This window comes from Pan troglodytes, chromosome 7 (assembly GCF_028858775.2).
Source record: "Pan troglodytes isolate AG18354 chromosome 7, NHGRI_mPanTro3-v2.0_pri, whole genome shotgun sequence".
Lineage (NCBI taxonomy): Eukaryota > Metazoa > Chordata > Mammalia > Primates > Hominidae > Pan > Pan troglodytes.
Genome location: NC_072405.2, coordinates 122,829,510 through 122,845,605, shown reverse-complemented (window position 1 = coordinate 122,845,605; position 16,096 = coordinate 122,829,510). Strand labels below are relative to the sequence as shown.

At 34.3% G+C, this 16,096-nt stretch overlaps 1 protein-coding gene across 8 annotated transcripts in view; it reads left to right on the top strand.

Moving 5' to 3' along the window:
- The window catches only part of CSMD3 (CUB and Sushi multiple domains 3), a 1,209,558-nt gene that overhangs the window by 850,822 nt on the left and 342,640 nt on the right, over positions 1 to 16,096 (top strand). For all 8 annotated transcript variants that reach the window (XM_054656949.2, XM_016959787.4, XM_016959790.4 and 5 more), the window contains one exon: positions 9,312 to 9,481. In XM_054656949.2, the coding sequence (XP_054512924.1) occupies positions 9,312 to 9,481 (170 nt within the window). The remainder of the gene's footprint in view (positions 1 to 9,311; positions 9,482 to 16,096) is intronic.

Below are 16,096 nucleotides of genomic sequence, written 5' to 3'. Positions count from 1 at the left end.
GGAGAGTTCTGTAGATGTCTATTAGGTTTGCTTGGTGCAGAGCTGAGTTCAATTCCTGGGTATCCTTGTTGACTTTCTGTCTCATTGATCTGTCTAATGTTGACAGTGGGGTGTTAAAGTCTCCCATTATTAATGTGTGGGAGTCTAAGTCTCTTTGTAGGTCACTCAGGACTTGCTTTATGAATCTGGGTGCTCCTGTATTGGGTGCATATATATTTAGGATAGTTAGCTCTTCTTGTTGAATTGATCCCTTTACCATTATGTAATGGCCTTCTTTGTCTCTTTTGATCTTTGTTGGTTTAAAGTCTGTTTTATCAGAGACTAGGATTGCAATCCCTGCCTTTTTTTGTTTTCCATTTGCTTGGTAGATCTTCCTCCATCCTTTTATTTTGAGTCTATGTGTGTCTCTGCACGTGAGATAGGTTTCCTGAATACAGCACACTGATGGGTCTTGACTCTTTATCCAACTTGCCAGTCTGTGTCTTTTAATTGGAGCATTTAGTCCATTTACATTTAAAGTTAATATTGTTATGTGTGAATTTGATCCTGTCATTATGATGTTAGCTGGTGACTTTGCTCGTTAGTTGATGCAGTTTCTTCCTAGTCTTGATGGTCTTTACATTTTGGCATGATTTTGCAGCGGCTGGTACCGGTTGTTCCTTTCCATGTTTAGCGCTTCCTTCAGGAGCTCTTTTAGGGCAGGCCTGGTGGTGTCAAAATCTCTCAGCATTTGCTTGTCTGTAAAGTATTTTATTTCTCCTTCACTTATGAAGCTTAGTTTGGCTGGATATGAAATTCTGGGTTGAAAATTATTTTCTTTAAGAATGTTGAATATTGGCCCCCACTCTCTTCTGGCTTGTAGGGTTTCTGCCGAGAGATCCGCTGTTAGTCTGATGGGCTTCCCTTTGAGGGTAACCCGATCTTTCTGTCTGGCTGCCCTTAACATTTTTCCCTTCATTTCAACTTTGGTGAATCTGACAATTATGTGTCTTGGAGTTGCTTTTCTCGAGGAGTATCTTTGTGGCGTTCTCTGTATTTCCTGAATCTGAACGTTGGCCTGCCTTGCTAGATTGGGGAAGTTCTCCTGGATAATATCCTGCAGACTGTTTTCCAACTTGGTTCCATTCTCCCCATCACTTTCAGGTACACCAATCAGACGTAGATTTGGTCTTTTCACATAGTCCCATATGTCTTGGAGGCTTTGCTCATTTCTTTTTATTCTTTTTTCTCTAAACTTCCCTTCTCGTTTTATTTCATTCATTTCATCTTCCATTGCTGATGCCCTTTCTTCCAGTTGATCGCATTGGCTCCTGAGGCTTCTGCATTCTTCACGTAGTTCTCGAGCCTTGGTTTTCAGCTCCATCAGCTCCTTTAAGCACTTCTCTGTATTGCTTATTCTAGTTATACATTCTTCTAAATTTTTTTCAAAGTTTTCAACTTTTTTGCCTTTGGTTTGAATGTCCTCCCGTAGCTCAGAGTAATTTGATCGTCTGAAGCCTTCTTCTCTCAGCTCGTCAAAGTCATTCTCCATTCAGCTTTGTTCCATTGCTGGTGAGGAACTGCGTTCCTTTGGAGGAGGAGAGGCGCTCTGCGTTTTAGAGTTTCCAGTTTTTCTGTTCTGTTTTTTCCCCATCTTTGTGGTTTTATCTACTTTTGGTCTTTGATGATGGTGATGTACAGATGGGTTTTCGGTGTGGATGTCCTTTCTGTTTGTTAGTTTTCCTTCTAACAGACAGGACCCTCAGCTGCAGGTCTGTTGGAATACCCTGCCGTGTGAGGTGTCAGTGTGCCCCTGCTGGGGGGTGCCTCCCAGTTAGGCTGCTCGGGGGTCAGGGGTTAGGGACCCACTTGAGGAGGCAGTCTGCCCGTTCTCAGATCTCCAGCTGCGTGCTGGGAGAACCACTGCTCTCTTCAAAGCTGTCAGACAGGGACATTTAAGTCTGCAGAGGTTACTGCTGTCTTTTTGTTTGTCTGTGCCCTGCCCCCAGAGGTGGAGCCTACAGAGGCAGGCAGGCCTCCTTGAGCTGTGGTGGGCTCCACCCAGTTCGAGCTTCCCGGCTGCTTTGTTTACCTAAGCAAGCCTGGGCAATGGCGGGCGCCCCTCCCCCAGCCTGGCTGCCGCCTTGCAGTTTGATCTCAGACTGCTGTCCTAGCAATCAGCGAGACTCCGTGGGTGTAGGACCCTCCAAGCCGGGTGTGGGATATAATCTCGTGGTGCGCCGTTTTTTAAGCCGGTCCGAAAAGCGCAATATTCGGGTGGGAGTGACCCGATTTTCCAGGTGCGTCCGTCACCCCTTTCTTTGACTCGGAAAGGGAACTCCCTGACCCCTTGGGCTTCCCACGTGAGGCAATGCCTCGCCCTGCTTCGGCTCGCGCACGGTGCACGCACCCACTGACCTGTGCCCACTGTCTGGCACTCCCTAGTGAGATGAACCCGGTACCTCATTTGGAAATGCAGAAATCACCCGTCTTCTGCGTCGCTCACACTGGGAGCTGTAGACCGGAGCTGTTCCTATTCGGCCATCTTGGCTCCTCCCCTGTACTATTCCTTTCACTTAAAATATAAATGTCCTGAAATGTTTTTAATTCAAAACTAACCAAAAAACAAAACAAAATCAAAGACAAAAACATCAAAAAACAAAAAAACCCTTCCTTCAAACCTGTATCACCCCTGACCCTTTACAAACAATATTATAGTTCCTTTCTTCCCAAACTCTTAATTGCCCAAATCAGTGTACTCTCAGTATTCATTTTAATTGAACTCTGATTTAACACTGATGACAATTATTTTCTTAAAACTATCCTCTCTTTACTATTCCATGATACTACCTTCTTTGAATGTCCCTTTTGTCTACCTGTTAAATTCTCTTGCTGAGTGTACCTTGGTCTTAGTTTGCTTCTCTTCTCAATATGTGTACATATATATGTGTGTATTCTCTGGATAAACCTTTTTGTCTGTGGCTTTGAAAGATCAATCTCATGGGTACAAATATGTCTAGCTGCTTGGAGTACTTTACTTGACGTCTAACAGTCATGCCAAATTTATCTTGTGCAAAAATACATTCATCAGCATTATAATCAAAGCCACTCATTGTCTTCTCTACCTTTTCCTCTCTTTCATGCCCCCACATCGAACTTGTCTCCAAGTTCTAACTTTTACTTTGGCATCTCCTCTTCCTCCATTGCTTTAGTTGAAGCTCTCATCTTCTGTCTGTAGCACTACAACAATCTTCTCTAGGGTTTTCATCCTCTAGTAACCCAAGACTACAATTCATTCCTCATAGAGCTGCCCTAATGGATTTCTCAAAGTTGGTCATGTTTTTCTCTTTTTAAAACTCTTCTATGAGTCTCCATTGCCTACAAGATAAAGTTCAAATGTTTTAGAATGGCGTATGAATCACTGGTTCTTCTAACTAGTATCAATTTGGTTTACCTATTTATACTTTCATTCAAGTATTTCACTCTGCCTGGAATCCCTTCTTTGTACATTTTGATTACGTTTGGAACCACATTTCTTTCTCAAATCAAAAAAAACACAGTCATGAAGTCTGCCTTAATGTAATTCTCTTGTGGCTCCTTTAAAATATACTACTTCTTCATTTGTGCCATCTCAGCCTATTACATGAACTTGTATCATACTAGAGACTACATGTTAGTGCATGTACCAGTTTCCATGTCTGCCTCTTTTTTGGAGTACATATCACATGAGGAAGAGGACCTATCCCCAAGACCTAATACAGTATCAGGCATATCCATAGTTATTTTTATTAAGAACATTATTTTTAATAAATAACTGAGCACAGTAGACCTTCATTAGCTGTTCATGGAAAGAAGAAAAAATGAAAAGACAATGTCAGATTATGGGAAATAGTCAATATTTTTGACAGAAAATGATATAATTGATTTTAAAAAGTTTTGAATTTAAGCGTTTCAATTATGACTGCAATTCACACACAAAAATATAATTCCACATGGTAATAATGATTACCCTAATTCTGTATGGTAAAAAATGATTATAGAAAATGCATTAAAAACAAATGTTTAAGGGGAAAAAGTAGCTATGAAACTTTTTTGAAATTCTTCAAAAAATGTTTAAACTCTTTTTTTAAAATAACTTTCAGTAGCACTAGTTTGCCCTTGGATACATACATGTATTGTATTTAGAGAGGCTAAAAGGAGAAAGCCAGTTAAGTACTATTATTGCCTAAGAAGAACAAAAGAAAGAAAAAATAAGACTGTATGCAAGTAATACCAATGGATTCTCATATTCTCAGTAGGGGCATAAGGAAATTAATGTATCTTTCTACCCTACAATTTCTACCCACTTCTGAAAATCCAAGTATTATTGAAATGCCTATTTAAGAAAATAAAATATTTTTGACTAAAAATTTCTGAAGAACAAAGTGTTATTAATACTGCCAAGTTGAGAAGGCATCTTAGGAGAAGTGCTAAAAAAAACACACACAAATTAATCTTATTAACACATTTTACCATATTTCACAATTTTTAGATGCCCCATTTTAAAAAACTAACAGCTGTGAAATATGTGTGTATCTCCCAATCAATGACTATTATAGTGTATTGGCAACATTTTTGCTTTTTTAGGGACACATAAAGATGCCTTTTATAATCAATGGTGTCCTAACTTAATGAAATGAAATCTAAATTATATTTGGAATATAATGGGCTCAACTAGCTGATAAAAATGAAAAAAAAATCTGAATTCACATGCAGAAAAGAAATGATTGATTTGGATTTGATCCTCATATGATCCTCTATGAGCAAAATCATGTATTATTATTTTTCTTCTGGTAATAATTAAACATGTGGAAAAATATATTTCTGCTTAATGCTACTCCTTATTTGACTTGCATACCATATGTTTATGTTTAAAAACATTCTAAGTTTTTTGAACAATCTAAATCAAGTATATTTTGCCTGCTTTCACAAAACAGTTTAAAAATAAAAAGACTCAGTTGTAATGCACATTTTTAAAAAAGTAACTATGAAGTTTACTTATCTAGACATTTTTCAGATATCCAGTCAAATTGCTGAGAAGCATTTTTTCAGTTTATCTAAAACTATATGACTGTATGTGTACAATAGATGCTACCAGATTTTCTTATCCCAGTAATGGAGATTAATGATGCATGTCTTGTCTGTTTTTGGGTATCCCTGCTCTAGTGAATTCTTCACTGTATCAGTGACTCTTATCATCAAATTTCAGTACACATTTCTTTCCCACTTCAATCCAACTAAAGCCACATTTATCATCATATTATTTTCATATTCAGCAAAGAGTTTCATATTGGTAACTCGAATAGATATCTTAATCTGTACATTTAAATAAAAAAGTATTTTATATGAATAGGACTTGTTTTTCAGAAAAGTCATCATATACAATGTGTACACTGGAAATTGCACAGAAAATATTTATATGCTAAAAAGAGCACTAAGTACTTATTCTCCAAACATATTTTCCTAACACTGCTAAATTATGTAATGTTTTCATATTATTAATTTTTATGATTTAAAGATGACACCACCCCCTAGTTCAAATTAGAGAGAGGAAACATTACTACCTATTAATAGCTTTACATTTATTATTTTGTAGGAAATCCTTATTATCAAACATAGGCTTTATCAGTTAGTAGCATCAGTTATCAAGAACATAAAACTCACTCTGGATCAAGACATGAGAGAAACAAGATCCTGGGCTTATGTTAAGGTAGGAAGAAGTGTGCTTACCTCACCTCCAGAAAACATTGCAACCCCTAAACCCTGAAGCAGTGGTTTTCTGACCCAAAATCTCAAAAAATTTTATAAATGTACCTCATTCAGTCTCCTCTTTTCCTTTTCAAATTCTGCAACCAACATTCCAAGCCTTAAAGACAAAAGTATTTCCCCATCACAAGAACAAGCAGCTCACACCTAATGACTTCTCCATTCATACACACCTAAGAAAGAACATTTCTTCTGCTATCACACCAGATAAACATCCTCGGAGATCTACCTCTAGATCAACCTTGCACAAAGAAAGCTTTTTCATATCAGGTCTTTCAGTTCCTAGAACCTGTCATTATCTCCTTTGTCTCCCACCCCCTCCAATAATGTTTTTAGATACAATGTTCCTTCTGTTTGGAATATTCTTTTACCCCACTTGTCTTCTCCCTTCACCTTTAATTTACTCATCCATTTTCAAGTTGCAGTACTTCAGAGAGTCTTTCCTGGCTATTCAGGACAGGTCAGGGCTCTCAGTTATATGCTTTCACATACTATATTTTTATTTGAGTGATTGTATGATAGACATCCATCCTTTCCACTGGAAAGTAGGTCCCATAGGAGCTTCAACTATTCCCCTCACCACCCAGTACATAATAAATATTTCATAATTATCTATGGAATCAACCTATAAATTTATTTTTTCCAAATCAGAGCATTCTATCATTTGCCTCTAGCTACTTCAAATATCTTACAGTACATTCTCAACCAAGCAAATAAATTGTTTGTATTACAGTGACCTTGTAGCTTTTTTATTGTAACACATTTTTCACATGCATGTTTTATTTTACATATGCTATTCCTTATAGCACCTGACTGAAAACCTTAACATTGACATAATCTTCTGAGTCATACATTTGTTACTGTTCAGTGATAGCGGTATACTCTCCATAAATGTCACTATGGCTGAGAGATAACTTTTTCAACTCGTCTTTACCGGTTGGATCGTTAGGACTTGCTTTACTCAAACTCCTTTCTCATATAGTTGACGTTTTCATATATGCCCTTGTCTTCCTTGTATCAACTAACCATGCTTCTCTCTTGTGGTTAGCTGTTCTGCTGCTAGTTCCTTTTCTCAATTTTAACATATCTCAAGAATATTCAGTCACAGTTTGCCAACACTTATCTTCTCAGTTTAAATAAGCTTTATGAAAACTTGCTGTGCTAATCATGTTATATATAATGAAAATCTTGAAGTTATGATATTTTTGCTGGGCATTCATAAGCATGGAACCATGACTATTATTCGTGAGAATTATCCGTAATATTTTAATGGGTTGTTGCTTTTTTCAATTTAATATACCATCACAGCCACCGGATACTGAAAAGAACCATAATAGTTTAATTTCATATCAAGTAATTTTCCTTATGGGCGGTAATTTTCTTTATTCACATCTCTTGGGACCAGAGGTGGTGTTCATATGCGGAGAAAATAGCACATTCAAAGGCTCAGATTGTGAGACTGTGGCCAAGGGCCAGTAGTAGCTCAGGGCAGCTAAATTGCAAGGTCCATGGCAGAGAAGGGTAGGTAATAGCTGGACAGGCACACTGGGATCGCATTGTAAATGGCCTTGTATGACATTCTCTGGATTTTGACTTGCCGATCTTCAGTATATTTTAACCAGAAAGTGCAAGATTAGATGTGCAATTGAAAAATATTGTGTCAGTTTGTTACAGAGAAGAACTAAAACCATTTATATTTTCAAAACTTCATGTCTCTGTAAAATAATTCAAAATAATTTGCATTCCTTTCTAAATAATCTAATTGACAAAAATATATGTGCATTTTAGATCACCTGTGTAATCCAGATTACATTTGTCTTCATGCCTCCACAAACATACCTGTATTCCAAAAACCTAGTAGAAAAAAATAAAGGAGAATTAAAATGTAAATGATTTCCACTAAGTGATGGACGCCTGGCATTATGTTGCACTATACAGATGAAAGTTTCTCAGCAGTTCACAGAGGCATAGTATGAATGAGAATCAAGTTGTTACACAGCATAGAGTAATTAAAGGTATAACAAACTTCAAAAGCCTACACTGGAGCAGCTGTTACCTGATCCACATTGCCAAAGGCGATTTAATTTTAGGAAAACAAAATCTTATGCCTCATTAGATACATGTTGCTATTTTTTATTTTATTGTTTTTGTCATTTTGTTCCTGTATTTGTAAACTGGTTTGGGTATTATAATTGTACGCAGCTAAAAGCATAAGGACATATCTATTTTTTGAACATGTTTAAGTAACATTAAAATAAAGTAATTTAAATCAATATTGGAACTTTGATTTTTTTTTTCTTTAAAAGGAATTTAGGGGAAACTTTTATTGTGTAATACTGGCTATTAGTACCATAACATTAGTTTTTATTATTATTTCACACAATGTTGATATTATACTGACTGCTTCTTTTTGATCATTTTTATTTCATTAGGCTTTTGTTTCCTTTGCCTCATTTTTGTTAATGTTTAAGCATTTAAAAGGTAAAGCAATTCATTATTCACCTTGTTGTCTTTCTCTGACTGTTCCCATAAATCATTATTTTTAAAATCTTATTTCTAGAAAATAACAACTTGTTTTTTTTTTTCCTTTTCAGTTAAATATTTGAAAATGTAAATATTTCTGCCCTATGGTTTGGTAATATGAAGTAATTTATTAGATAAGATAGAAAACTTAGTTTATTGAATTTCTGAAACATATTTAAGAATTTGAAGGACTTATTGTTTTCTTTTGCAATATTGCCACAAGCTTTTTATATTTAAATACATTAAAATTAAGTTCGAACTAAATTTGTTGAGAAATTCTCACATTTTCCTAAATGTTTAGACAGTTCCTCAAATTTTGCAAAATTAGTCCTGAAGGTTTAGCAGTACCATTTTATCTATTATAAGAATGCCTTAATCTAGTCTAATTTTCTATACTGAGAAAGGTGATATAATTTCTAAAGATGCCTAATTTGTTACAATTATTGTTTAACTGTTATTACCAGGGGGGTTTAACTATTATATCAGTTTTCAAAGATAATGTAATATTTGATTCCCTTTTTGTTATTGAAATTCTTGTGTCAGCGGAATACTGAGTATTAGGAGAAAAAAGAAGGGTCAAATTAATTAAAAAGGTAAAAATGTTTTAAAAGATGAAGTTAGAATTATTCAAAACCCTTTCATTTAAAAGAGCTAAATTATAAATTTAAATGTATTACATTTATCAGAAATCACAAATGTAAAATACATTCTTAAATTCATGCTCTCACCCTTTCCTATGCTATCCTTTAATCCAGGGGGAAAATTACTACAACTATTGTATATTTTCATTTGTACACAGTGTCCTCTCCATGGGCTGTAGTCTCTTCCACCCATATGTTATTTGAGGAGGGAATTAATCATTTACAACATAAAGCCATTCTGTATATTATTTTTCTACTAGGCTTTAGGTAAAATAAAATGCATAACACTTCCATACATGATACTGCTTGAAAATGATACTGCTATCTATTAAACTGTACTTCAATATTCTGTTTTACCTGCAGCTGAATGTGGTGCATCTGCAACGAATAATGAAGGAATTTTGCTGTCTCCAAATTACCCACTCAACTATGAAAACAACCATGAATGCATTTATAGTATTCAGGTTCAAGCAGGAAAGGGAATCAATATTTCAGCCAGAACATTTCATTTAGCACAAGGAGATGTTCTTAAGGTAGGTGAACTCAGACATACTTGTATATTGTTCATTTTTAGTCATTAAATATACATCAATAGATAAATATATACATCTATATATATATGTGTATGTATATAGTATTAACCGTAAGTTGATTCTACCATTCACACATTCAAATTATATATTAATTCTCATTTTCTATTATTGTTTTCATTGAAATAGTATGTTTTGTTTCCAATTTTTTTATAATAATAGGTAAATTTTTGTTTTATGATACATAAATTTTAATGTCTTAATAATACCAAAATAAGAAAACTTTAATGTCAAATATCTTGTCTAATAAATTATTATATATAAAACATCATCAAATGACCGTCATGTAATGTGATAGTCATTTCTTTAAGAAATATAATAGTGACTTGTTTCTATTTGTATTCTATTGTCTATAATGTAACTTATTTATTTTTGTTAATACGTGAAGAATCTTTTGCATTTATGACTATGGATACATTTTATGAATATATAAACCTAACAAGTCAATGTCTATCAATTAAGAAAAAATATACTTTGTTGATAATGACTATCGGTGTAAACATTATTTATTTAAACACTTTGAAATAATCAAATGTCTACTTTTCTAAAAAGATAACATTTTGGCAAATAAATATTTTCATAGTTGCTGATTTATATTTTGAATATAAATATTTTGGTAAATATAGTTTATATTTATCATTAGAGTAAAAGTAAACACTTCCAAAAATCACATTTAAATGTTTTTAAAATAGTTATATAGCTTTTTTCTAATTGTTAAGATTTTCTAAAGCCAGGTGAAACGTTCATTATACTTCTGTTTTCACAAATCTTGAAAAAAAATTATGTTATTCCAAATTGGCTGCAGCAGGAGAATTCTTTTTTAATGATTGATTTTAATGTTATTGGTTAGTTTCTTTTTAAAAAAATATTATTTCATGGTAATTGATGGCTCTCTAACACAATAACATGATATGCTTATAAGATTTGTATAGGCTTTGGGGAAAATTTCTCACAATGTATCTAGATGTATACAATTTCAACATTAATCTAGGATCAATATATGCATTCTTATTTTCTGCATTTTTCTCCAACTGGCAAAAAAATTCACTATGTAAAACTCTCCCACCTCTAGTTCATTGTTTGGGTGTTTCTGTTAAAGTAAGTTATGTTTTTTCAATTGGAGCCAACATTGAGATTAATAGGATGCTTGTATATAGAACTGAGGCAGTGCTTTTTATTTTCAAGCAAATTATGGGGGGAAAATGTATCAATGCATAGATAAGATCTGTAAGCTAATCTAGCTACTACTCTGTATTGCAGAAGCAACAATAATAAACATGCATTGGTGAGCTAAAATTCAGGAAATGTTTCTTCACATCTTCACTCATGCCTATTATTGTTCTACCTAAAATATTTCTTTGTGATGCTTAAAATTCATTCATTTCTTTCCTATACTGGTATTATTTGGGTAATTTATTTGGGATAACAAATGATTCTTTTCAGTAATAAAATAAAACTTTCTAAAAGGTCTTACTTATTTGGAGTAAAGCCACATGCATTTCTGATATGTGCTACCTTGAGAAGGGTGGAGCTTCAGTCATAAGTGACAACACAAGGGGATGTAATAGGGAACAACAAAAGAAGGCAGAAAAAAAAAAAGACTCAATGTAAGGCCCTTTAAATGATTTCTTCAAATACAGATTTCTCTTATATGTTTAAAAAGTTAAAAATTTATGTCCTCAAGAACTTTTAAGAATTCTGTAATTTTCCAAGAATATATTTTCCCCAAAGTTGAAAATATTATATACTAAATATTATAATAGAAACACACCAATTCAATTATCCTTCTACTCATAGGCTTGCCAGAGATTTATTTTGAATTATTACTTTAAAACAATTTCAGCAAGCCACTCTATAGAGACAATTTAGGGTGAACTTTTAGATTCCTTATTTGTCTTCTTCATGGTCTCTCTGCCAGAATAAGAGGTAAGATGCTTAATGTTACCTCATTCTTCCCATTAATCCAACGAGAAACCATTAGCTGAAAGATATCCTTTGACATGGAAACATTTAGTTATATACAAGCAGAAAGATGAACCCTCAAAAAGACATATGATTAATTCTCAAAAATTGTAGAGCCCAAAGTCATCTTAGGGTGGAAAGTTATTTGCCTAATTGAAAACTAATCCATGAAAGTTAATCCCCATCTCCAGTACTTTACAATATCGAACATAGTGGAGTCAGTTAGATTCCTATATTTAAACTAGCATATAATAAGGAATAAAAACAAATAGCCCATTATAAAATCTGCTGCCCCTTGACTGAGAGAATTTAAAATCATTGCTTTTTCTTTTATGTGGTAGCATTGATTATATTTTTTGGAATGACACTGTCTTGTAATCCTTATATGAGAATCAAGTTTAGGAGGAGAGATTTTTTTCTGGTTTCGTTTACTATATGACATAACTATATTGGATTCTGACCAAAACAAAAATAACAATAACAACAATAATATATGTGTGTATCTACATCTATTTCCATGCAAACATTCGTGTACAACTTTTATCTCAGAGTTCAGTGTCCAGGATGGCACTCACTTACTCACTTATCTGCTGTCTTTTTTCTTCTCTCCTCCTTTCTTTCTATAAACAACTTTATTTAAAACCATACCAGTAGAGTTTACACCAGTGAGTTCCAAGTGTAAGCCATCATATGACTCCTCTAGATTTTTTTTTTAAGTTTTGATTACTGGCACGCCTCCCAGGTTTTCTGATTGAGTTCCTCTACATGTGGGAATTTGGATTTTTATAAAGCTCTCCAGATTATCTGATGACCATCAATGTAGTAATTATGATTATATCCTTCTTTGGCTCTAGTGTTAAAATGAAGAAAGTTTATACATCAAAATATTTTACTGTAGTGCTTCCAAGGTAGCACACTGTTACTCTAAATAATAAAAATTGATCTCAATATTACTAGATAATTTTGAGTCATTAACTTTATACCAGATTGAAACTTTTTTTTGTAAAACATTTTTGTTCGTTTGTGTCATTTGTCAAAGGTGGATAAATAATTTTAATAACATCTGAGAAAATCCTATTTAGGCAAACAGAACATTTTCTAGCCATGAAAAAGCAATAATAATAATAGTAATAATAAATGAAATAAAAATTCCCGTGTGATTCTTACTTAAAGTGGAAAGGAAATTTCACTGCATCCATTCTGAATTGAACAAAACTGGTACAAAATGATCATTTAGGAATGTATCTTTTCTTTTCAATTTGCTTACTTAATGGGTATTTTAACCTGTTCACTATGACCAACCTGGGCTGATTATGTGTTTTTATAATGGTGATAGAACAAATATATACCCTTCTATCCATTAATGTATAGGAAACTCACACTTTAGATGCCTTCTGCTATTAATGTTTACATATAGGAATAGCAAGTGGGTTAAGTGACAATTTTCTTGCATGCTACTTACTTATTTTTGGAAAATTTTAATGACACACCACAGGTAGGTTTGGATTTCACTTGACACTGCAGCTTTAAGGAATATAAAAAGATATATGAACTATATTTTGTTTATAAAAAATCCTTTAATGTTCACATTAAAAAAAAACTTTGAAACATATATGCCTTAAAGTACATTGACGGAACAGCACAACCAGTGCAAAATCTGCTCTGACCTGTGATAAGATCCAGTTTCTATCTAAATGATCTCTCACTATTTCCACTTGAATGACTAATGTGTATTTCAAAGTTCACCAGTCCAAAACACATATCTCCTCTCTCCTCATTTTTCTCTATTTCAGTAGATAGAAACTAGTTACTCAAGGACGAAGTAGAGTTCATTCTTGCTTCCTTGTTTCTTTCACACTTTGTATATTATTCCTCAGCAAATTCTATGGTTCTTTTCTTCACACTTCCGGAACCAATCATTTCTCACCTTTGTAAATTACCTTGGTCTAAATTATTATCTCTTGCTTGGATAACTGACATTGTTTCTAACTGATCACCCTATTTCCACCATCTTAGATCATGTGAGCTGTTATAACAGAATAACATAGACCAGGTGGTTTATAAACGACATAAATTTATTTTTTGAAGTTCTGAAGGCTGGTAAGTTCAAGACTAAGGCACTAGCAGATTATGTCTGATGATGACCACCTTCCTCAAAGAGTAATTTTCATATTGTGAACTCCATGGTGAAAGGGATGAATAAGTTTTTTGAGGTATCTTTTACAAGGGCACTTATTCCATTTATGAACTCTGCCCTCATGACCAGTTAGCCTCCCAAAGGCCTCACTTCCTAATACCATCACCTTGAGGGTTAGGATTTTAACATACAAATTTGGGGGGACACAAATATTGAGACTATAGCATACTCTATAGACTGTTTCCAAATCAACAACAAAAGTGACCCTTTTTCATGTTATGCTTTGGCTCTAAACCTTTTTTTGTTCCTCATCTCATTATAAGTAAAATCTAAAGCCCTAACCATGGCTTAGATAGACCTATGATTTGGCGTAATTTTACTGTGCCTGACATTTTCTCCTGCCACTCTTCCTTTAGCTCACTCCACTCCAGGCATAATGGCCTCCCTGCAGTATCTCAAATATACCAAGCATGCTATATTAGGCCTCCCTCTTTTTTTTTTACATTGCTATAAAGAAATACCTGAAGCTGTATAATATATAAGGAAAAGAGGTTAAATGGGCTCACAGTTCTGCAGGCTCTACAAACATGGCACCAACATCAGCTGGACTTCTGGTGAGGACCTCAGGAAGCTCACAATTGTGGCAGAAGGTGAAGGGAGAAGCTGGTGTTTTACGTGGTGAGAAAGGGAGCAAAAGAGCAAAGGGACAACAGGTTCCACGCTTTTAATCCAGCAGATCTCACGTGAACTAATTGAGAGAGAATCACTTATATCAATGGGATGGTGCTAAACCATTCACGAAGATTCTGCCCCCATGATGCCATCACATTCCACCAGGCCCCAATTCCAACAGTGGAATCACATTCCGACATGAGATTTGGAAGGCACAAACATTCAAACCATATCACATGCTCTAACACCAAGCCGTTTGCTCAGGCTATTTCTTCTGCTTACATATTCTTCCTCAGGATAACCACATGGCTGTGTCCCTCATTTCCTTCAGGTCTCTACTCAAATGTCATATGATCAGAGTCTTCAATGGGCCCTCCTATAAACTGGTAAACTCACCTCCATCATCTCTTTCCATATTATTAATCTGATTTATTCTTCTTCATAGCACTGATCTACAACCTGAAATATTATGCACTCATAGTTAATTCCTTTAATTTTTGTCTTCTCCAATAGAACGCATGCTATAAGACAGCAGGAACTATTTAACTCCACTTTAACTCCAGCATCTAGGAACAATGCTTGTCATATAGTAAATGCTCAATAAACATTTTTTTCTTCTAGAAAGGACAAATTTACTATATAATTTCAGCTACTTTCTATGTAAAGCAAGAGAAACATATTTCCTTTCTAATTAAGTTCAATTGTTATTGTTTCTAATCTAATAAAAGTGAATATATTTTTATAAAACATAGTTGCTTTTAAATATTTCCCCCATTGCCATGTTATTTTGTCCAAATATAGCTAATAAAATTTAGGGTTATATTTGGTGATATATTATTAGATAAACATGCCCACTCAATCAACATTACACAAATTTATTCTAACCTTTGAAAACATATTGTGCTTTGAATTATTTTTCTACACACCTATTTTGTCATTAAGAATGGGCTTTAGGGACAGGTAAACCTAGGTTCAAATCTCAAACCTGTCACTTAATAGTCACACAATTATTGAAAAAATTACTCCAGATTTCTAAATCTCACCTTCCTCCCCTGAAACATTCTGATAGTAATAAAAACTTAAATTCAGGATTGCTGTAATGACTAAATTAGATAATGTTTTTAAATTAAATGATGTTTATAAAGCACTCAGCACAGTGCCTGCCCCTGCAAATATTCAGTGAATATTCATGTAATAGGAATACATTTCAGAGTCTGGATCAAAATTTGCAAGAAATGTAGCAAAAGATTTTTGTATAAATGACCTAATTTTTATTTTCAACAACCTTTTTGCTGGGCAGTGGGAAAATTAATCTAGGTCAATTCAGGATAAACTCAGTCAATTCTGTATTTGCCAATTCAACGTCTGCACATATTTTGGCATCAAGACTTCAAGTTGTCAAAAATAAAAAGTGCATTTTGTCCTAGGGCATTATCTGTTTGTGGCAGCAGCTGCTGAGCTCTCTCATTTGCTACTTGGTCTGAAGTCAGCAGTACAATTGGGCATCCACTGCTGGATCCTAGTTATCCCAACTGCAAAACCTCTTTGCCTCTACCAGCTCTCTGTAGTATATTCTGCTCTTCTCATAAGAAGCATTTTTCAATTACTCTGTATATGACACTGAGTTACACCAGAATTCCATGTGGCTGGCTCAGGCTCAATTGCCTGACCAACCCCCGATACCTGTTTTTTTTTTTTTTTCCTACCTCTTTTCTGCAAGCATGTTTGCCACCTTTCTGGGCTCCAGATAGAAAGCCAGGTACATGTTCCCTCTATTGTCTAATTAT